The sequence below is a fragment of the Myxocyprinus asiaticus genome, chromosome 10 (assembly GCF_019703515.2).
Source record: "Myxocyprinus asiaticus isolate MX2 ecotype Aquarium Trade chromosome 10, UBuf_Myxa_2, whole genome shotgun sequence".
Taxonomy (NCBI): Eukaryota; Metazoa; Chordata; class Actinopteri; order Cypriniformes; family Catostomidae; genus Myxocyprinus; species Myxocyprinus asiaticus.
The window spans coordinates 14,096,850-14,114,849 of NC_059353.1; the positions used below are offsets into that span (position 1 = coordinate 14,096,850).

Below are 18,000 nucleotides of genomic sequence, written 5' to 3' on the forward strand. Positions count from 1 at the left end.
CCTCAACCTGTCGGCTATGCTCCGGCTCTGATTTGCTTGAATATTTAGTATTCCTGGCATGCTGATCGACTGTCTCAAAAAATAGGTATCCAGACTCATAGCAAGATGTGCAACAGGCAATGCAGGAAATAATGGGCTCTTCTAATAAAAATGATAATAAAATGGATGTAATGGTATGCAGCGTCTGACGAACGCAACCATTCTCTAAGCCGCCATCTTGATTCCCCCAAACGCAGTGTTCTTGCTTTGTCAGATTTGTTTTTTACAAGATGATTTTTGGGAGTTATCAGCATATTGGTGTTCCTTTTAATTGTTTTAAGCTTTGATAGTGTGCACATTGGCCTTTTGAATAGCAGGATGTTGACCTGTTTCAAAAGAGGATGAAAGCAGATTAAAAGTGTTGTAGAGAATTATAGGGTTTACAATGGGAGGAAGTATTACATGCTGTTAGATCAAGTGAGTCTGCACAATCGAACCTACCCTGGATTAGTAGTTCTGTTGCACCACACTCAAAGTAAAAAAAAAATACTTTTGTGAATGCCAGGAAAGATACAGCCAAAGCTTGTGATTTATATCAGTGCTCACAGTGAAACACTAATAAGATTTATTTTATAATTAGAAAAAGACTGACAATGCTCAGAAGCATGGTCAGGCAGGTAGGCCAAAAGGCCAAAAATTAGTGCCGTCAGTCGATTAAAAATTGTAATCCCAATAAATCGCATATTTTTTTTTAATTTATTTTTTTAAGTTAATCGTGATCAGTCACATTTTGAAAGTGCTGAAATTTGGTGCTATATATACTTATTTTCTTGTCAAAATGCATTTATTTCCATCTTAGGAAAGAAAACAAAATATGTAACAATATAATGCTTTATTAACATTTTCCAAACAAAGCCTTCCACAAGAAATGCACTAAAATAGCACCAATTCGAGTAACATTAAAAGTTTCCCAAAGTCTAAGTGGAAGGTTGACTAATTGAAAGAACTAGTTTCCCCATAGGTTGCATATTCATTGCAATGGGCATTAAATCTTTTAAACTCTCATCCTCCGCAATATTAATCTGGCAGTAGACTGTGGCTATCTGCTTTGTTACAGCAATCATGAAGCTGCATTCATGATTCGCATCAGAGCATCAACGCCTGAGTCAAGCTTTGAACTCACCATGAAAAGCGCTTCAAGACCAAAACGTCTCATTCTGCATTTTGATGATAGTTAAGACTTGACTTGCTTCTGTGGTAATTAAAATGTGCCTTACAAGTCCAATCTGGGCTTGTTTTGTACATCATACAGCGCTAAGAGCTCCTTTCTCCATTTTATCACTGACAGGGAAGCGCTGTAAAAGAGATTCTGTTTATTTATTGAGATAACAATCTCCGCGTCTCTATCATAGGGAGAGTATTATGACAGTACCGCTCATAGAATGTAAATGGTAGAGCTGCGTTATGCTATTTTATGCTAAGCTTGTAGACTCTTCTTGGTAGAAGGGCTCTGGCTCGGTGTCTGTTTGTGAAGTGTGCGTCAGTGTAATGACTCTGGGTGGACACATTACAAAGGTTCCGCCCTTCACACAAGTGTTTATGCCGTAGTAACGGTAAATGTGTTAATCTCAATTAAGAAAAATGTATGTGTTAAACTTTAATTAATCGCATGCATTAACACGTTAATTCTGACAGCTCTACCAAAAATACAGCCTTGTCTCATAGAATCACATTACTATGCCTGCATTTTAGCAAATAGATTTTTACTTGGCTCGTTGTACGTATCTCAGCAGTTTCTTGGTGAAATAAACACCAGAGACGTTATAACAACTATGACTTTTATTCACTTTCACACATATCACAAATAAAAGGGCATATTATCTTGGGCTGCCCCCAAACAAAGATTTTTGTAGTGACTAGTAGTCATTAGTTTAAGCCATTAGTTGACTAGTTGTCACACATTTTTGATATTAATTTAATTATATATATTTTGGGGGGGCATCAGTAAATGGTTTGATTTCCAGGGCTGAGAAAGTATAAGTAACATTTCTAACACTGTTCTACATTACAGTGAAATACTAAACCGTAATAATGAGCCTTTCAGATATAAATTTTACAAGCGCACGCACGAAGCGAGCCGCAGTGACTACGGAAAAGCGGTAATGATTCTGAATGTGTTGGGACAAACCAGCAAGGAGACTGTCTGAACATTTTGTTAATTTATAGAGAGACATGCACATTAGGGTTGTGCCAACAGACGATGATCTCGGGGATTGACGATGGTCAGAGTGATCGCCAATAGCTGATGCCTTTGACGATGTTTGGCTCGTTTTCCCATTAATGTATTCAATTATTATTATTATTATTATTATTATTTAGAGCTCACACACCCCCAAAACATCAGTGAGCCACCACCATGCTTCACAGTGGGGATGGTATTCTTTTCACTATAGGCCTTGTTGACCCCTCTCCAAACATAGCACTTATGGTTGTGACCATAAAGCTCTATTTTGATCTCGTCACTCCAAACTACAGTGTGCCAGAAGCTGTGAGGCGTGTCAAGGTGTTGTCGGGCATATTGTAACCGGGCTTTTTTGTGGCATTGGCGCAGTAAAGGCTTCTTTCTGGCAACTCGACCATGCAGCTCATTTTTGTTCAAGTATCGTCGTATTGTGCTCCTGGAAACAACCACACCATCTTTTTCCAGAGCAGCCTGTATTTCTCCTGAGGTTACCTGTGGGTTTTTCTTTGTATCCTGAACAATTCTTCTGGCAGTTGTGGCTGAAATCTTTCTTGGTCTACCTGACCTTGGCTTGGTATCAAGAGATCCCTGAATTTTCCACTTCTTAATAAGTGATTGAACAGTACTGACTGGCATTTTCAAGGCTTTGGATATCTTCTTATATCCTTTCCATCTATATAAAGTTCCAATACCTTGTTATGCAGGTCTTTTGACAGTTCTTTTTTGCTCCCCATAGCTCAGTATCTAGCCTGCTCAGTGCATCCACGTGAGAGCTAACAAACTCATTGACTGTGTCACCTTGTGTGTCTATAACAAGGCCAAACATTCAAGGGTATGTAAACTTTTGATCAGGGCCATTTGGGTGATTTCTGTTATCATTATGATTTAAAAAGGAGCCAAACAACTATGTGATAATAAATGACTTCTTATGATCACTATCCTTAAATAAAAGAGTTTTTTTGCACGATCAGTCATATTTTTAAAAATCAATGCCAAAATTTCACAAATTCTGCCAGGGTATGCAAACTTTTGAGCACAACTGTGTGTGTGTGTGTGTGTGTGTGTGTGTGTATATATATATATATATATATATATATATATATATATATATATATATATATATATATATACACACTATATTGCCAAAAGTATTCGCTCACCTGCCTTTAGACGCATATGAAATTAAGTGACATCCCATTCTTAATCCATAGGGTTTAATATGATGTCGGCCCACCCTTTGCAGCTATAACAGCTTCAACTATTCTGGGAAGGCTTTCCACAAGGTTTAGGAGTGTGTTTATGGGAATTTTTGACCATTCTTCCAGAAGCGCATTTGTGAGGTCAGACACTGATGTTGGACGAGAAGGCCTGGCTCGCAGTCTTCGCTCTAATTCATCCCAAAGGTGCTCTGTCGGGTTGATGTCAGGACTCTGTGCAGGCCAGTCAAGTTCTTCCACACCAAACTTACTCATCCATGTCTTTATGGACCTTGCTTTGTGCACTGGTGCGTAGTCATGTTGGAACAGGAAGGGGCCATCCCCAAACTGTTCCCACAAAGTTGGGAGCATGGAATTGTCCAAAATCTCTTGGTATGCTGAAGCATTCAGAGCTCCTTTCACTGGAACTAAGGGGCCAAGCCCAGCTCCTGAAAAACAACCCCACACCATAATCTCCCCTCCACCAAACTTCACTGTCGGCACAATGCAGTCAGACAAGTACCGTTCTCCTGGCAACCGCCAAACCCAGACTCGTCCATCAGATAGCCAGATGGAGAAGCGTGATTCGTCACTCCAGAGAACGCGTCTCCACTGCTCTAGAGTCCAGTGGCAGCGTGCTGTACACCACTGCATCCGACGCTTTGCATTGCACTTAGTGATGTATGGCTTGGATGTAGCATGAAGGAGGGAAAAAAATGAATTTATTCACACACATGATGTATTTTCCCAGACAACGAAATACCCTTCCAGTAGAGAATGCACAGATGAAGTAGGTTCTTTGCCAGAGAGATGTTGCCCTTCACAACTGTTGTAAAACCATCTTTCAAAAAGTTGAACAACACACATTTTAATTGCACTTAATTTTTTTTCCAGTTTCATTTGAATTTTTTGTTAAATAAAAAATTAATTTCAAAGTTTGAAATCAAGGTGTCTTGCTTTATTGTGAAGGCTGAACCCTAACCCTGCTTAACGAAAATTGTTCGTCGGTTTCCTGTGGATTTTTTTTTTTTTTTTTTTTTTTTTTTTTGACCAACCGACCAATCAAAACTTAGTCGACCAAGACTCTTCTCGACTATAAGGGGGCAGCCCTAATATTATCAGTTCAGAAGCACTACTTTTCACAACTCTTTTGTGACATCAAAACACTTACTATAGCGCATAAGTTTTATGGTGAAATGTTTTAACATTTGCATTACATAACCAACTACATTTAAAATCTTGTTCAAGCACAATGAAGTTGCAAAAAATCTCAAATGATAGAACTTTGCACTTCCGATGCCAAGGACCAGTTTACGAGTCCAGAAGAACATGCAAATTGACACGTGAGCCAAAAGTGTCTTTGAAGCACCACAAAATTTCATGGTTGCTTCAGCATTTACATTTTTCAGAAGTTGTGTTAATTTGGCTTTAGAGGAATAGTTCACACAAAATTGATCTCTGACCATTTAAACACCTTTATGCCTAAGACTTTCTTCTGTGGAAACAAAGGAAGATATTTTGATGGAGAGATGATGTGTTATATCCATACTATGTATTTGTATCCATACAAATATTGTCTTGACATACTTTGGGGTCCAAAACATTCAAGCTCAAAAATTTACATAAAGGCAGCATAAAGGTAATCCAAACAACTCGTGGTTTAATCCATGTCTTCCGAAGGGAGATCTTTTCACTCTAAATTTTGACATCTCCATTTTCTTTTGGCTTATACATCAAGAACAAGGAAGTGAAATGGAGCTTTACAGAAGCATGTTAAAAAATTGGCTCCTCAGTGAAAAAAGTTCCCAACCCCTGCTCCAATGGATATCAAACAATTGCAAACACAAGTTTTATTTTTGTCAAATGTATGTGTGGCACAATTATTGGCACCCTTTCATTCAATTCTTTGTGCAACCTCCCTTTGTCAAGATAACAGCTCTGAGTCTTCTCCTATAAATCCTAATGAGTTTGGAGAACACACAGCAAGGGATCTGAGACCATTTCTCAATAGAGAATCTCTCCAGATCCTTCAAATTCCAAGGTCCATTCTGATGGACTCTCCTCTTCAGTTCACCCCACAGGTTTTCAATTGGGTTCAGGTCAGGGGACTAGGATGGCCATGGCATAACCTTGATTTTGTGGTCAGTGAACCATTTTTGTGTTGATTTTAATGTGTCTTTTGGATCATTGTCCTGCTGGAAGATCCAACCATGGCCCATTTTAAGCTTTCTGGCAGAGGCAGTCAGATTTTGATTTTTGATTTGTTATCTGTTGGTATTTGATAGAGTTCATGATGCCATGTATCCGAACAAGATGTCCAGGACCTCTGGAATAAAAACAGCCCCACAACATTAAAAATCCACCACCATATTGAACTGTGGGCATGAGGTACTTTTCCATATGGCTACCTCTCTGTGTGCACCAAACCCATCTCTGGTGTTTGCTGCCAAAAAGCTCTATTTTTGTTTTATCTGACCATAGAACCCAGTCTCATTTGAAGTTCCAGTAGTGTCTGGCAAACTGAAGATGCTTGAGTTTGTTCTTGGATGAGAGCAGAGGCTTTTTTCTTGAAACCCTCCAAAACAACTTGTTGTGATATAGGTGATGTGTGACTGTAGTTTTGTAGAATTTGACACCAAGACCCAACTAATTTCTGCAATTTTCCAGCTGTGATCCTTGGAGAATTTTTGGCCACTTGAACCATCCTCCTCACCGTGCGTGGAGACAATATAGACACACGTCCTCTTCCAGGCCGATTCTTAACATCTCCAGTTGATTGGAAATTCTTAATTATTGCCCTGATTTTGGAAATAGGTGTCTGCAATGCTTTAGCTATTTCCTTATAGCCACTTCCCATTTGGTGAAGCACAACAATTTTTGTACATCATAACTTTATTCTTTGGTCTTACACATTGTGATGGATGACTAAGGGAATTTGGCCTGTGTGTTACCTCATATTTATACCCCTGTGAAACAGAAAGTCATGGCTGACAATTTCCTAGTCACCCAGGTGTACTACATTTATTTTTTAATATGAATAGGATTATACTTCAGATATATTTTATTCATGTGAATTTCTAGGGATGCCAATAATTGTGGCAAACATATTTTGGAGAAAAATATTTATTTAAAACTGCACTACGTACAATTATTTGGTAAAAAATTAACAAATTGCCATTATTGATTGAGTACATATACAATCAATGTTCAAAACGATGTCTTTACCCCGATTCACTACGGTAAGCCTATAAAAATTATTTTTATTTTGAGCTGTCGGGTTCGATTTGGTGCGAAATTGCTGGCTTATGATGTTCATCTTTGCGTCATTATGTCATATCCGCACACACAGAAAAAAGTACCGTCTGTCTCATGTTCTGGCTGGAGAAACTAACTACGCTGTTCAGCTCAGTTCAGTAACACTAACAGTTCAGGACAGCTTCATTGCGGTCTAGATGGATGTTTATCTGTTATCCGTTTGGTGAAGTTGTTTACCTGCTATAATGCTTGGATATGTTTTCTGGTAGGGCTGTTGAAGCTTATATTGCTTGTCATGCTTTTATGAATCGAGCATTACTTGTGTGTTAACCAATCACAATGTATCTACGTTGTTCATTGAAGTTACTGTGACGTTTAATATGCATGACTTCTGAAATTTACTTCTTGTAATTGTTATATTGCATATTTAAACCTATTATTTTTATGTTTAATGAAGTATATTTTATCCCCATCATTATTGAATCCTTGTTTTATGTTCTTAGTTTATGGTGTTATTGTGTGCATTGCTTTTGTAGTAACTGAGGCTGGACAATATAGTATAAAAATAATGAAGTTTTCTATTGAACTTGTATCAGCCATATCACCTCTTAAGAGTTTGACCACTTAAAATGAAAATGGTAGTACAATTCAAACATTAATAGTTGATAAAACACTTGAATAATCATATTAAGATATACTGGTGGTGGCTGAGGAGAGTCCCCTGTTCTCTATTTAAATGTGCTTTGAGTGTAGTGTCAGAAAAGTGATTTAAGTGTAAAATTCATTCAAACATGTAAGTAAGAGTGTTGTTTATCTTCATCAAATCAAGTAATATTTCAGTTTCAAATGTTTAATCGTATAACATAATATCAACATGAACGTAGCACGTTATGACTCTGGCTCCAGTCATGATCACACACAGGCTATGTCCAGTTAAGCTCAAATTGGGAGATTCATCCGCCAGAAGAGCAGTGCCAGAACACGAGTATGTAATGTATTTTTTCCGCAAATTGCTTGCAATTTTAAGTTTCAACCACAGATGTGGCTTGAGAGCACAAAGTTACGTAGTGCAGCTTTAATTATGAAATTTTTCCCCCATTTCAATTTGTTTAATTAAAGGTTCGATTTTTGTGAATATTTTGAATGAAAGATCAAAAGGATAAAAAATAAAGACATATTTTTCACGGCCTTCTTTGCTCATATTTACCAAGGGTGCCAATATTTTTGGCCACAACTGTATATGTCTATTTTCTAGTTATGCTCAGCTCTAAAAAGATGTAAACTGCTAGAAATTTTAAGTGCATTCTCTATAAAATGATTTTAGTAAAGTAAGCATGAATGTGTGGAAAAGTCATGAAAATTCATTGAAAATGAAAAAAACATAATAATAAATTGGGAATGTTACTATTTTTCTTTTAAAATAATACCAGTCTTGTTTTGGAGTAAATTACTGATTAGTCATCAATATCACCAGAGAACAAGAGAGAGAATGGAATCAGAGAGCAGAAAAGGTAAACTCAAAGGAACATGCCAGCCGGTTGGAAAGGTTGCTTTTCACAGGCTTTTATACCCCTCCCAGGGTCAGAGCCCACACCGTTCTAGGAGACAGCTTTGTAGCCCTGCTCTGATTCATCCTCGAGATAAATGCCAGAATGTTATCTCAAATAGGCAGTGCCCACACTTTGAAGAGAAGATGGACCAATATAGTTGATCTGACAGTGTGATGAAAGGGAAAGAGACACCCATCTTTATCTTTCCAACTTTATTTACAGGTTAAAGGAAACTCTTGGGGTTAGTGTCTGCACAAACCTTGTAGTAGCAGTTCACCCCAAAATTAATAATTTGTCATCATTTACCTCTTGTCATTCCAGGCCTGTATGACTTACTTTCTTCCAAGGAACACAAAAGGAGAAATGTTAAAGAATGTTGGCCACTCTTTTTCATATGATGAGAGTGAATGGGGATTCAGCTGGCGACTGTTGAGCACCAAAATGGCAATACAAGTTAAATAAAAGAAATCCTCACAATTTCTTTGCTATATTCCAAGTTGCTTTGTGTGATAAACAGACCAAAATTTAAGTCGCTATTCACTTATCTTCCCCTCTTGTAACTCTATCTCATTCACACTTCTGCATTTTAAAACTTGCAGCGTTGCAATCAGTGACACCCAATCTGTGACTAACAGCGTGAACCTTAAAACAATCGTAAAAAAAAGACGATATAAACAACTTTACAGCTCAAATAAGTTTTAAAAGAATTAGTGTAAGTGCTTTTATAAAACTGGCTTCCTTCATGTTTTCTCTCTGACAACAAAACATTTGAATGTGACATACTTGTTATTGCAACATCAGAAGTGGGAAGTAGGAAAATTCCAATGGAAGCATCACTCCACGATCGCTCAAAACTTTTTACTACCACAGCTGAGGAATAGAGTGTAAACACACTCGCTCAGTCGCTCTCTCACACACATATCCTTGTTACTCCAGTAACTTGTTAGAAACAGCCCAGGCTGTCATTACTAGTTCTAAAATGATTAGTAATGAAGGCTTGGGTGAATCTTTCAAACTAGCAGGGGATCCTGATCAGAAAGAAAGTAGTTCTACACACCAGAGCATTTTTTCTGATGCATCTTTTGGTTTTCCTTAATTATTTATTTACTTGTCCATTGAACTGTTGTATAAAAACGATATCACACTCTCATTCGTGCTGTTTTGTCCGTAAATCAGCACGGCTGTGTTGACCTGATATACATCCATTACAGCACTCTTGCTCATGTAATATTGCTTCAGTAAGCTTCACATTTCTGCCTTTAAACTCTCCTAAAATTGGCCCCATTCCCTTCCATTGTCAGTGCCTCACTGTAACCTAAAGAAAAGGTTTATGTGTCTAAATCATCCATGTGGTAATCAACATTATGCCACATATGCTGTTGATTGTGCTTGCATTGAGCTTGTATTGAGCACAGAATATTCCTTTAAATTTCAGTCTGTTGTACAGAAACCAGTTTTTAGAGTCCTAGAGTACTCACTATAAACTCTGTGTGTATAACCTATATTTTGTTCTCTGTATAAAAAGTCCTGTAATTGTATAGAGAATTATTGCATTCCATAATGTAATGGTTGGATATATTGTAGTTCTAAGACTCTTCATTCAGCCCTTCATTAATCATCCCCTCTTCTTTAATTGCTGTTGGCAGAGCCCCCGGGTGTAAAGTGATCATGACCATGAATGGCCAGCCTTGCAGATGGCGGCCTCATGATCACAGAGGCCTTCATTTCACCCCACTCCCTGATGAGCAAGAAGCATGTCTCCAGTTCAACTAAACAGCTTTGTTTCTTAAACAAATGGCCATCCAGTTCCCCTTTCCCCTAAACTCTTCACCATGATGTCTAAAACATAATAATTTCCCTAGCACACTACCTATCATGAAAATCCTGCCAATGTTTGTGCTATAATGATAGTATTTAGGAACATTACACACAGCCCTGCAATTTGCATATATTCGATGAACACTGCTGACACATTCTTCAGTCTTTATTCGTTTTGGTATTTGCTGCCGAAAGTCACTCCTAATTTTCTCAACTTTCTGAAGTTGCTGGACACGGCCACATCTAGTGGCTGTCGCTCTTGTCACCGAATGTCAGAAGCTCTCATTGAAAATGTATGAGATCATGTTGCTTTGTCACTGGAAGTTGCTGCATGTGTGAACAGGGCTTAAGTGATTTTTTATGAAATTTTCAGTTTACAGCCTCATTTATGACTTAAGTTCAGGCATGAAACTCTGAATGACCCAAGATGATAGGTTCTTTGAACGTGTTTTCTGTTAGCCAATCAGCACACACGTGATATGTCAAGCAGAACGGCTCACATGGTGTAAGCTAATAGGTCCTTTGATGTGTAATTGGGTAGCCAGTCAACGTGTATACTCTCTCTTTGCTTAGCATTTAAATTTGCTCAGGTTGCATGTAAGCCAGTTTAACTGCAGTGCGCTGCGAGAGTTTTCTCTGAAAATGTTTTGTGTTATGCGTTTATGCAGCTTCCAGGCTTGGTTGGGGGATTGTATTTATGTCTAATTGTGCATCAGAATCAGAATGAGCTAAACTGCCATGTATGCTTACACACACAAGGAATGTGACTTGGTGACAGAAGCTTCCAGTGCACAAACAATGCAACAACAAGACAGAAATCATAAAAAATAGAATAAATAATAAAAATAAGTGAAAAAAATATAAAGTTTATATAAAAATACACAATAAGACAAAAACAATATATGTATATATAAATATAATCTGTTATATACAGATAGTGTAAGGGAATGTAATGTGCAGAAGAGGTAGGATATTTTAAATAAATATAATTGACTAAGCTTGTTATTGCACATAATTATTGCTCAATGGGACAGTTTTAACTGTTCATGAGATTGATGGCCTGAGGGAAAAACTGTTTTTGTGCCTGGCTGTTATGGTGCTCAGTGCTTTCTAGCGCCGGCCAGAGGACAACAGTTCAAAGAGGTAGTGGGCTGGGTGAGTGGGGTCCAGGGTGATTTTTCCAGCCATTTTTGTGTACAGTTCTTGGAGGGTGGGAAGGGGAGAGCCAACAATCCGCTCAGCAGTCCGAACTGTCCTTTGTAGTCTTCTGATGTCCGAAGCTTTGGTAGCTGAACCAAACCAGACAGTTATTGAAGTGCAGAGGCAGACTCTGACTGGCTGAGAAGAACTGGATTAGCAGCGCCTGTGGCAGGTAGAACTTCCTCAACTGGTGAAGGAAGTACAAAGTGTTTCTCCTGAAGTCCACAGTCATCTCCACTGTTTTGAGCGTGTTCAGCTCCAGGTTGTTTTGGCTGCACCAGACAGCCAGTTGTTCAACCTCCCTTCAATATGCAGACTCATCTGCATCTTGGATGAGGCTGATGACAGTAGTGTCATCTGCAAACTTCAGGAGCTTGACAGAGGGGTCCTTGGTGGTGCAGTCATTGGTGTACAGGGACGAGAGTATTGGAGAGAGCATACATCACTGGGGGGTGCCAGTGCTGATCGTACAGGTGCTGGAAGTGAATTTCCCCAGTCTGGCTAGTTGCTGCCTGTCTGTCAGAAAGATGGTGATCCACTGACAGATGGAGATGGGAACAGAGAGTTGGTTTAATTTAGTCCGGAGAATAGCTGGGATAATGGTGTTGAAAGCCGAACTGAAGTCCACAAAAAGGATCCTTGCATATGTTCCTAGTGTGTCCAGATGTTGCAGGATATGATGCAATCCCATGTTGACTGCATTATCCACAGACCTGTTTGCTCGATAAGCAAATTGAAGGGGGTCCAAAAAGGGTCCAGTGATGTCCTTCAGGTGGGCCAACACCAGTCTCTCAAATTACTTCATGACCACAGACATTAGAGAGACAGGTCTAGTAATTAAGTCCTTTGATCTTGGGTTTCTTTGAGATGGGGATGATGATGGAGTGTTTTAAGCAGTAGGAACTTCACACTGCTCTAATGATCTGTTGAAGATATATATGAAGATGAGGGCCAGCTGGTCAGCACAGGCTTTTAAACAGATGGGTGAAATGCCATCTGGGCCTGATGCTTTCTTTGTCTTCTGTTTCCGGAAGACCCAGCACACATCCTCTTCACAGATCCTGAGTGCAGGTTGAGTAGCATATCATACATGCTTGATGCAGCATGTCATGTGTTTTTATTAATTATGCAGCTGCAGCAGCCTGTCCTCATACTTAACTCAGCATGTCTGTGTTTGTTCTAGCAGTAGCAAGTCTACTTGCTTGCTCTGCAGCAGCAGCTTAGCAGATCTTGTCCACCAAGACCAATCTACTGTATATGTCATACCCACATTAACATGCTAAATCTTTCAGAGAGTTGACATGACTGAAATATAATATGGAGTAGGTGCATGTCAGTGAACATGTGTGAGAACATTAAAAGCCCCCAAACACAACTATTTGCTGTGTTAAGGCTCATTACATATACTCTGTATACTACGTAGACGTACATATACTACGTATAGTTTTTCTTCGTTCTTTGCTCAGAGCCAAAATAAAGTTCGAAACACCTTTGTTTTGGCCAGATTTTGTTTGAATCACACCCATTAGTTCTTCGATTTTGTATTAAGTATATGTCATTCCAAACCCCTGTGACTTACTTTCTTCCATGGAACAAAAAAAGGTGAGTTTTTGAAATATCATGGCAATTTCCATATAATAAAAGTGATTGGGGACTGGTGGGGACATTCCAAGAAAACTTGCCTAACATTTCCTTTTGTGTTCCAAAGAAGAAATTTGAAGGCCCTGATTCCTCCTGGTATTAAGATGCATTTTCTGTGATCTGATCACAAGTGGCCAGCTGTGACACATATCTGTTTCCACCTGGTATTACCATGCATCTAAAATGTGTCTCCTGTGACCACTGTGTTTGGATTTCCGGGGGGGATGGGGTCTCTGATTTCATGATGACATACATCACTGTCAGTATGTAACTGCATGATAGTAAATTCAAAAAAAGTCAGAAAAGACAACGAAACCATGAAAAAAAAGGGCACATTGTTTCTCCCAAATGCATCTGAAATTTAATCTAAGTACAAACGCAACATTTCGAACAAAATTAAAAAGTTATTTTAGTCAATTCCCTGTATTAACCTGGGTTTGAGATGTGTGTACTTCTCATCTGTGTATCTGCATGTTGATATCAGACACACTGGAACTTCTGGACTTCACACTGGAACAATTTCTTCTGGAAGTTCTCATGCTTGTATATGTATTCGCTTTTTAACATTTTCAGATCGTACTGTAAGTGTGCCATTTCTGTCAAGATCAAGGGTGTCCACAATCTCCAAAAACCTTTCTCTTTTTCCCTACATTTCTTCTCATGTTTTTGTTGTTGATCAGCTGCATATGTTTTTACATTTACCTTGTTATCTTTTCTGTATATTCCAAAAAGCCTTCTCAATTTTTTTTTAATGAAACAAAACCCAACACACCAGCCATTTATTCTCATTTCTTGTTTTTTTGCATGTGCTAATCAATTACAAACACATTGTCCCATGTATGCTACACATGAATGCAGACATCTAAATAGGTTTCCTTTGTAATTCTCTCAATGGCAGCAGGTCATCTGAGATGCTGAATTACTTATGAACTTTGTCTAAAATAGAGCAGAGCTTTGGGTGATGCCATGTAGACCATAATATAGTCAAGGCAGTCATTATGCCATTATTATGTAGGACAGTGTAATTTGAATAGCATTATTCTCTGTGGCATTGACTGGAAATCAGTGGAGTGTGTGCTGTGACATTCTATCGCCATGTCCATTCTCAAGCTGTGTCTGGCTTTGTGTTTGCCCCCTTGCTTGAAGCATAAAGGGGGTTTTGATTAAATGTTATGAATGAGCTACAAATTGTGTAGCTTATTTAGGAGATATGTGTGATTACTTTTTTCTATTTCCTTTTGATATTTAACTTTTATATATGTTTTAAATTAATAGTTCACCAAAAAAAAAAAAAAAAAAAAGGAAGTTTTGTCACTATGAACCTCTATGACTGTCTTTCTTCCATGGAACCCAAAAAGTGAATTTTAATGTATATCCTGACCTCCTTTTCCATTTAAATAAAGTGAACTGGGCCGTCATGCCACAAAATGACAAAAAAGGTATCAAAGTAAAACAAAGAGGAGAAGAGTGGCCAATTTATTCATAAAAAACATTAAAAAACATTATCTTTTGTGTTCCACAGAAGAAAGTCTTACAGGTCGTGAGGGTAAGAAAATGATGACAGAATATAAATTTTTAGGGTGAACTATTTCTTCCTAAAAATGAAATATAAAAGCCTTTCCTGAACTATCCTTGCCATCTTTTAGCATTCTTTATTACTCACAATGTGTATCATGTCCAAATATGCCTTGGCACATAAAAATAAAAGCTCCTAGGCATTGCAGTTTACTGTCTTGGCTTCTGCTGGTAGGATTTGTTTGGGTCTGTCGTCCTTGGCCATGTGTAGATGAAAACATGAGTGGTTTCTAAAAGCAAATGTCATTAATGTTCTTAAAATGTATTTGCCCATTTCTAAGACTGAATGGATCAGATATGTGTTGGAAAAGAATGTGGCGATGAATAGAGAACCTGATGTTGAACACAAGTGGTTGAATGGCTGTGCTTGTGCGTTAGTGAGAGCTCTGTTGCCCCACTGTGTTCATGCCCACACACACTGAACAACTAAAGCTATGAAAGAATTCACATAAGCATGCTTGAACACCCATAAGAGGAAATTAACTGTCATTGACTCATTTATACAACCAGATTAGCAAATTACTGAAGGTCTCTTTTTAATTAAGCAATTTGGATGCAGATGTGTTTATTATTTAATTTCCTCTGTTCATTTGCTCCTCACAGTTACTGCATATTAAGTCATCACATCAGTCTTTTACTGTGATGTGTCACAATGCCACATTTCTGTTGCTTTCTCCTCCAGTGATCTGGTGAACGGTCTGGTGTCCCTGATGAATAGTAACATCAGTAGTCCAGTCAACCTGGTGAGTTTTGAATTTTTCAAACCTAAATTTACAAGCCTTAGGGGCCATTCACACAGGATTCATTATTTTCTAAAAACTGCTAGACGGAGCACAACATAATTGAACAACACATTTATAGCTGCATTAACTCCCATACACCATTGCTATGCACTCAATACACTTAATATATGCTTATCCCATTCTCATCTGATTAGTCCACTTTTTAAAAACTAACATTGGTAGGCTGATATTGGCAAAAAGCTGAACTATTTTTAACTTGCCCTAAACGGAAGGCGTGAGATGTCCATCTGACACAATGTGTACATAGACCAACAATTAAAAAATAGCACAGGTAGTATGCATACTGTGTGAATACCCCCTTCATTGTTGTTTTGTATTTCACTTCAAAACAGTTTATTTAGATATTTGATGATTTTATTAGTAATGCTGTCGGACAGTATGAAAATTCCGTAAAGAATTTATCTACCAACAGAGCAATTCAATCTTAAAGAACCACATCAATGTATTTGCGACTCACAGTCGGCAGGGGGCAGTCAGAGCAGCTCCAGCTGTACAGGCAACAAACTGACAGCAGTGCAAAGACAGCTGGTTGGAGACAAAGCACAAATCCAAATGCAAGTCTCGAGAGACAAGTTTTTTAAACCTTTAGACTACATTAAACTCTACTTATCGTCCTAAAAACTGAGCTTTTGGAGCAAGACACTGAAAAAGAGTGAAACGTGACACACCCACAAAAATATCATAAACTGATGCAAGAATATGTGTGAGAACAGCCAAAGTCTATCTGGAAAAGATTGATGAATTCAATTGCAAAATATATAGCTATTTTAGGGGGCCTCAGAAAATATTGATGAATGTGATTAATTGTAATTAATTATATTAATCTGAATATCAGGTAAAGGAACACTCAGTAATAATTTTTCATCATTAAAAAAGTTAAACTCCTAAAGACATGAATTGTAATTTTGCAATATATGTTGGAAATCATGACCACTCACATTAAAATGAAGACTCCAGTCATATCAGTAACCTTATAAAAGCTGTTTTATTCTACATGGGGAGGGTCCCCTCATGGGGGCTGCCATGTTAGAATCACATGACCAGCTGAATATTACTCGCTTAATCTCAGTAACCCTCCTGTTATTTGACACTTTCACTCACTGATTAAAGTAATCATGGCTGACTGTGAATACTAAATTTCTACAATGGCATCTGAAACTGAAAACTATTGATTTTAAATGATGCTGCACCCAAGCCACTAGGTGTCAGTGTAAGTCCAAGATGACACAAAGACAAGTTACTGAGTGCACCTTTAATTCGATTAAAATGTTTAATTGATTGACAGCCCTATTAATTAGATAAAAACGTGTATATCATGTTCAGACAAGCAAGTTACTGTTGGTGGTATATAAATGCACAAATAATCATAGTTTTTGCAGACAGAAAACCAATATTTTTTATCCTTCATAAATCCCAAATGGGCCACAATCTGTTGTCACATTGTTCCACTTACCAGAGCTGTTTTAAGACCGTTTGACAAAATAATTCTGTCTTGGTGTTACCCGTAAATTGAACTGAGAAGTCAGACAGCACTTACCTCTAGGCACATTGTCCCAAGGGTAAATTGCTTTGCCTTCAATCAGAGCCAGTTCAACTTGAAGTTGATATTAAGACCCTCACTGTCACTCTTACGTAGCCGTATTGATCTCTCTTCTCTATTCCTGCTCACTCCTCTCTCCTAGGGAAATCCAGAGGAACACACCATATTGGAATTTGCTCAACTTATTAAGAGCCTAGTAGGTAAGTAGGAGTTCTGTAAAATTGCAAATGGGGAATTAAAACATTTCATTAAATTAAATGATTCATATCTTGATTGCCTCCTCAGTGAGTCGCAGTCATATTCAGTTCCTTCCAGAAGCACAAGATGATCCACAGAGACGACGGCCAGACATCCGTAAGGCCAAAATGCTTTTGGGCTGGGAGCCTGTGGTGAGTTACAGAACTGTTATATTTGACCTATTCAAATCTAATTTGAGAATATCTTGACCACTGCTGGCTTAAAATAAAGCAATAAGCCACCAGAGGCTGTGTGCCATACTGTGAGTGATTTTACCATAGGTAGGGGTTTTATTAGGCACAACGTAAAATGGATGTGATAAAAGTCAGCAATATAATATAAGACACCAATGTTCAATTAATACAGTAGTTAAAGGAATAGTTCACCCAAGAATGAAATTTGGCATTCAAAAACCATATGACTTTTTCTTCTGCAGAAAATCTCATTCAATCAAACTGATCACAGCAGAGAAAGGGAGCGCAACCATTGTGATAAATCTATGTAGTTTGATAAAATGTTGGGCATCAGATTTAGCTTTGAATGTGACCATTTATTGAAATCATACATATCATGCAAGAAAATATATTTTCAATTGTGGGATTATAACACAGTCCTTTTATGTAAATCCCTTATATTTACAGAATAAGGACATTAGGCTACAGGTGGACAAACTGTTTTCACAATATGCATTTTTTTTTTTTTTTAATCGATTTTGTACACGTTCTATAGCTCCACAACAGTTTTTAAATACAATTTTAAAAAATATTGCATTAAATATAGGAAATCAAATTTTCCTTTTTTTTTTATCAGATTAATTGAAGGAATATTCACAGATTATTCAATTATCAAAATAATTGTTAGTTGCAGCAATAATGAAATGTATGATCGTGTGTGTTGATCATCAGTTTACAACAGCCTTTAACGCAGCTCATCCAACTCAATTAAGAATTATCCGTTTCAATTT

General features: G+C 37.9%; 1 protein-coding gene across 1 annotated transcript in view; it reads left to right on the top strand.

Moving 5' to 3' along the window:
* Positions 1 to 18,000, top strand: part of LOC127446786 (UDP-glucuronic acid decarboxylase 1-like) — a 104,271-nt gene that overhangs the window by 84,213 nt on the left and 2,058 nt on the right. Inside the window, exons 12-14 of the mRNA XM_051707995.1 lie at positions 15,139 to 15,199; positions 16,942 to 16,999; positions 17,085 to 17,188. Coding sequence (XP_051563955.1) covers positions 15,139 to 15,199; positions 16,942 to 16,999; positions 17,085 to 17,188 — 223 coding nt within the window. The remainder of the gene's footprint in view (positions 1 to 15,138; positions 15,200 to 16,941; positions 17,000 to 17,084; positions 17,189 to 18,000) is intronic.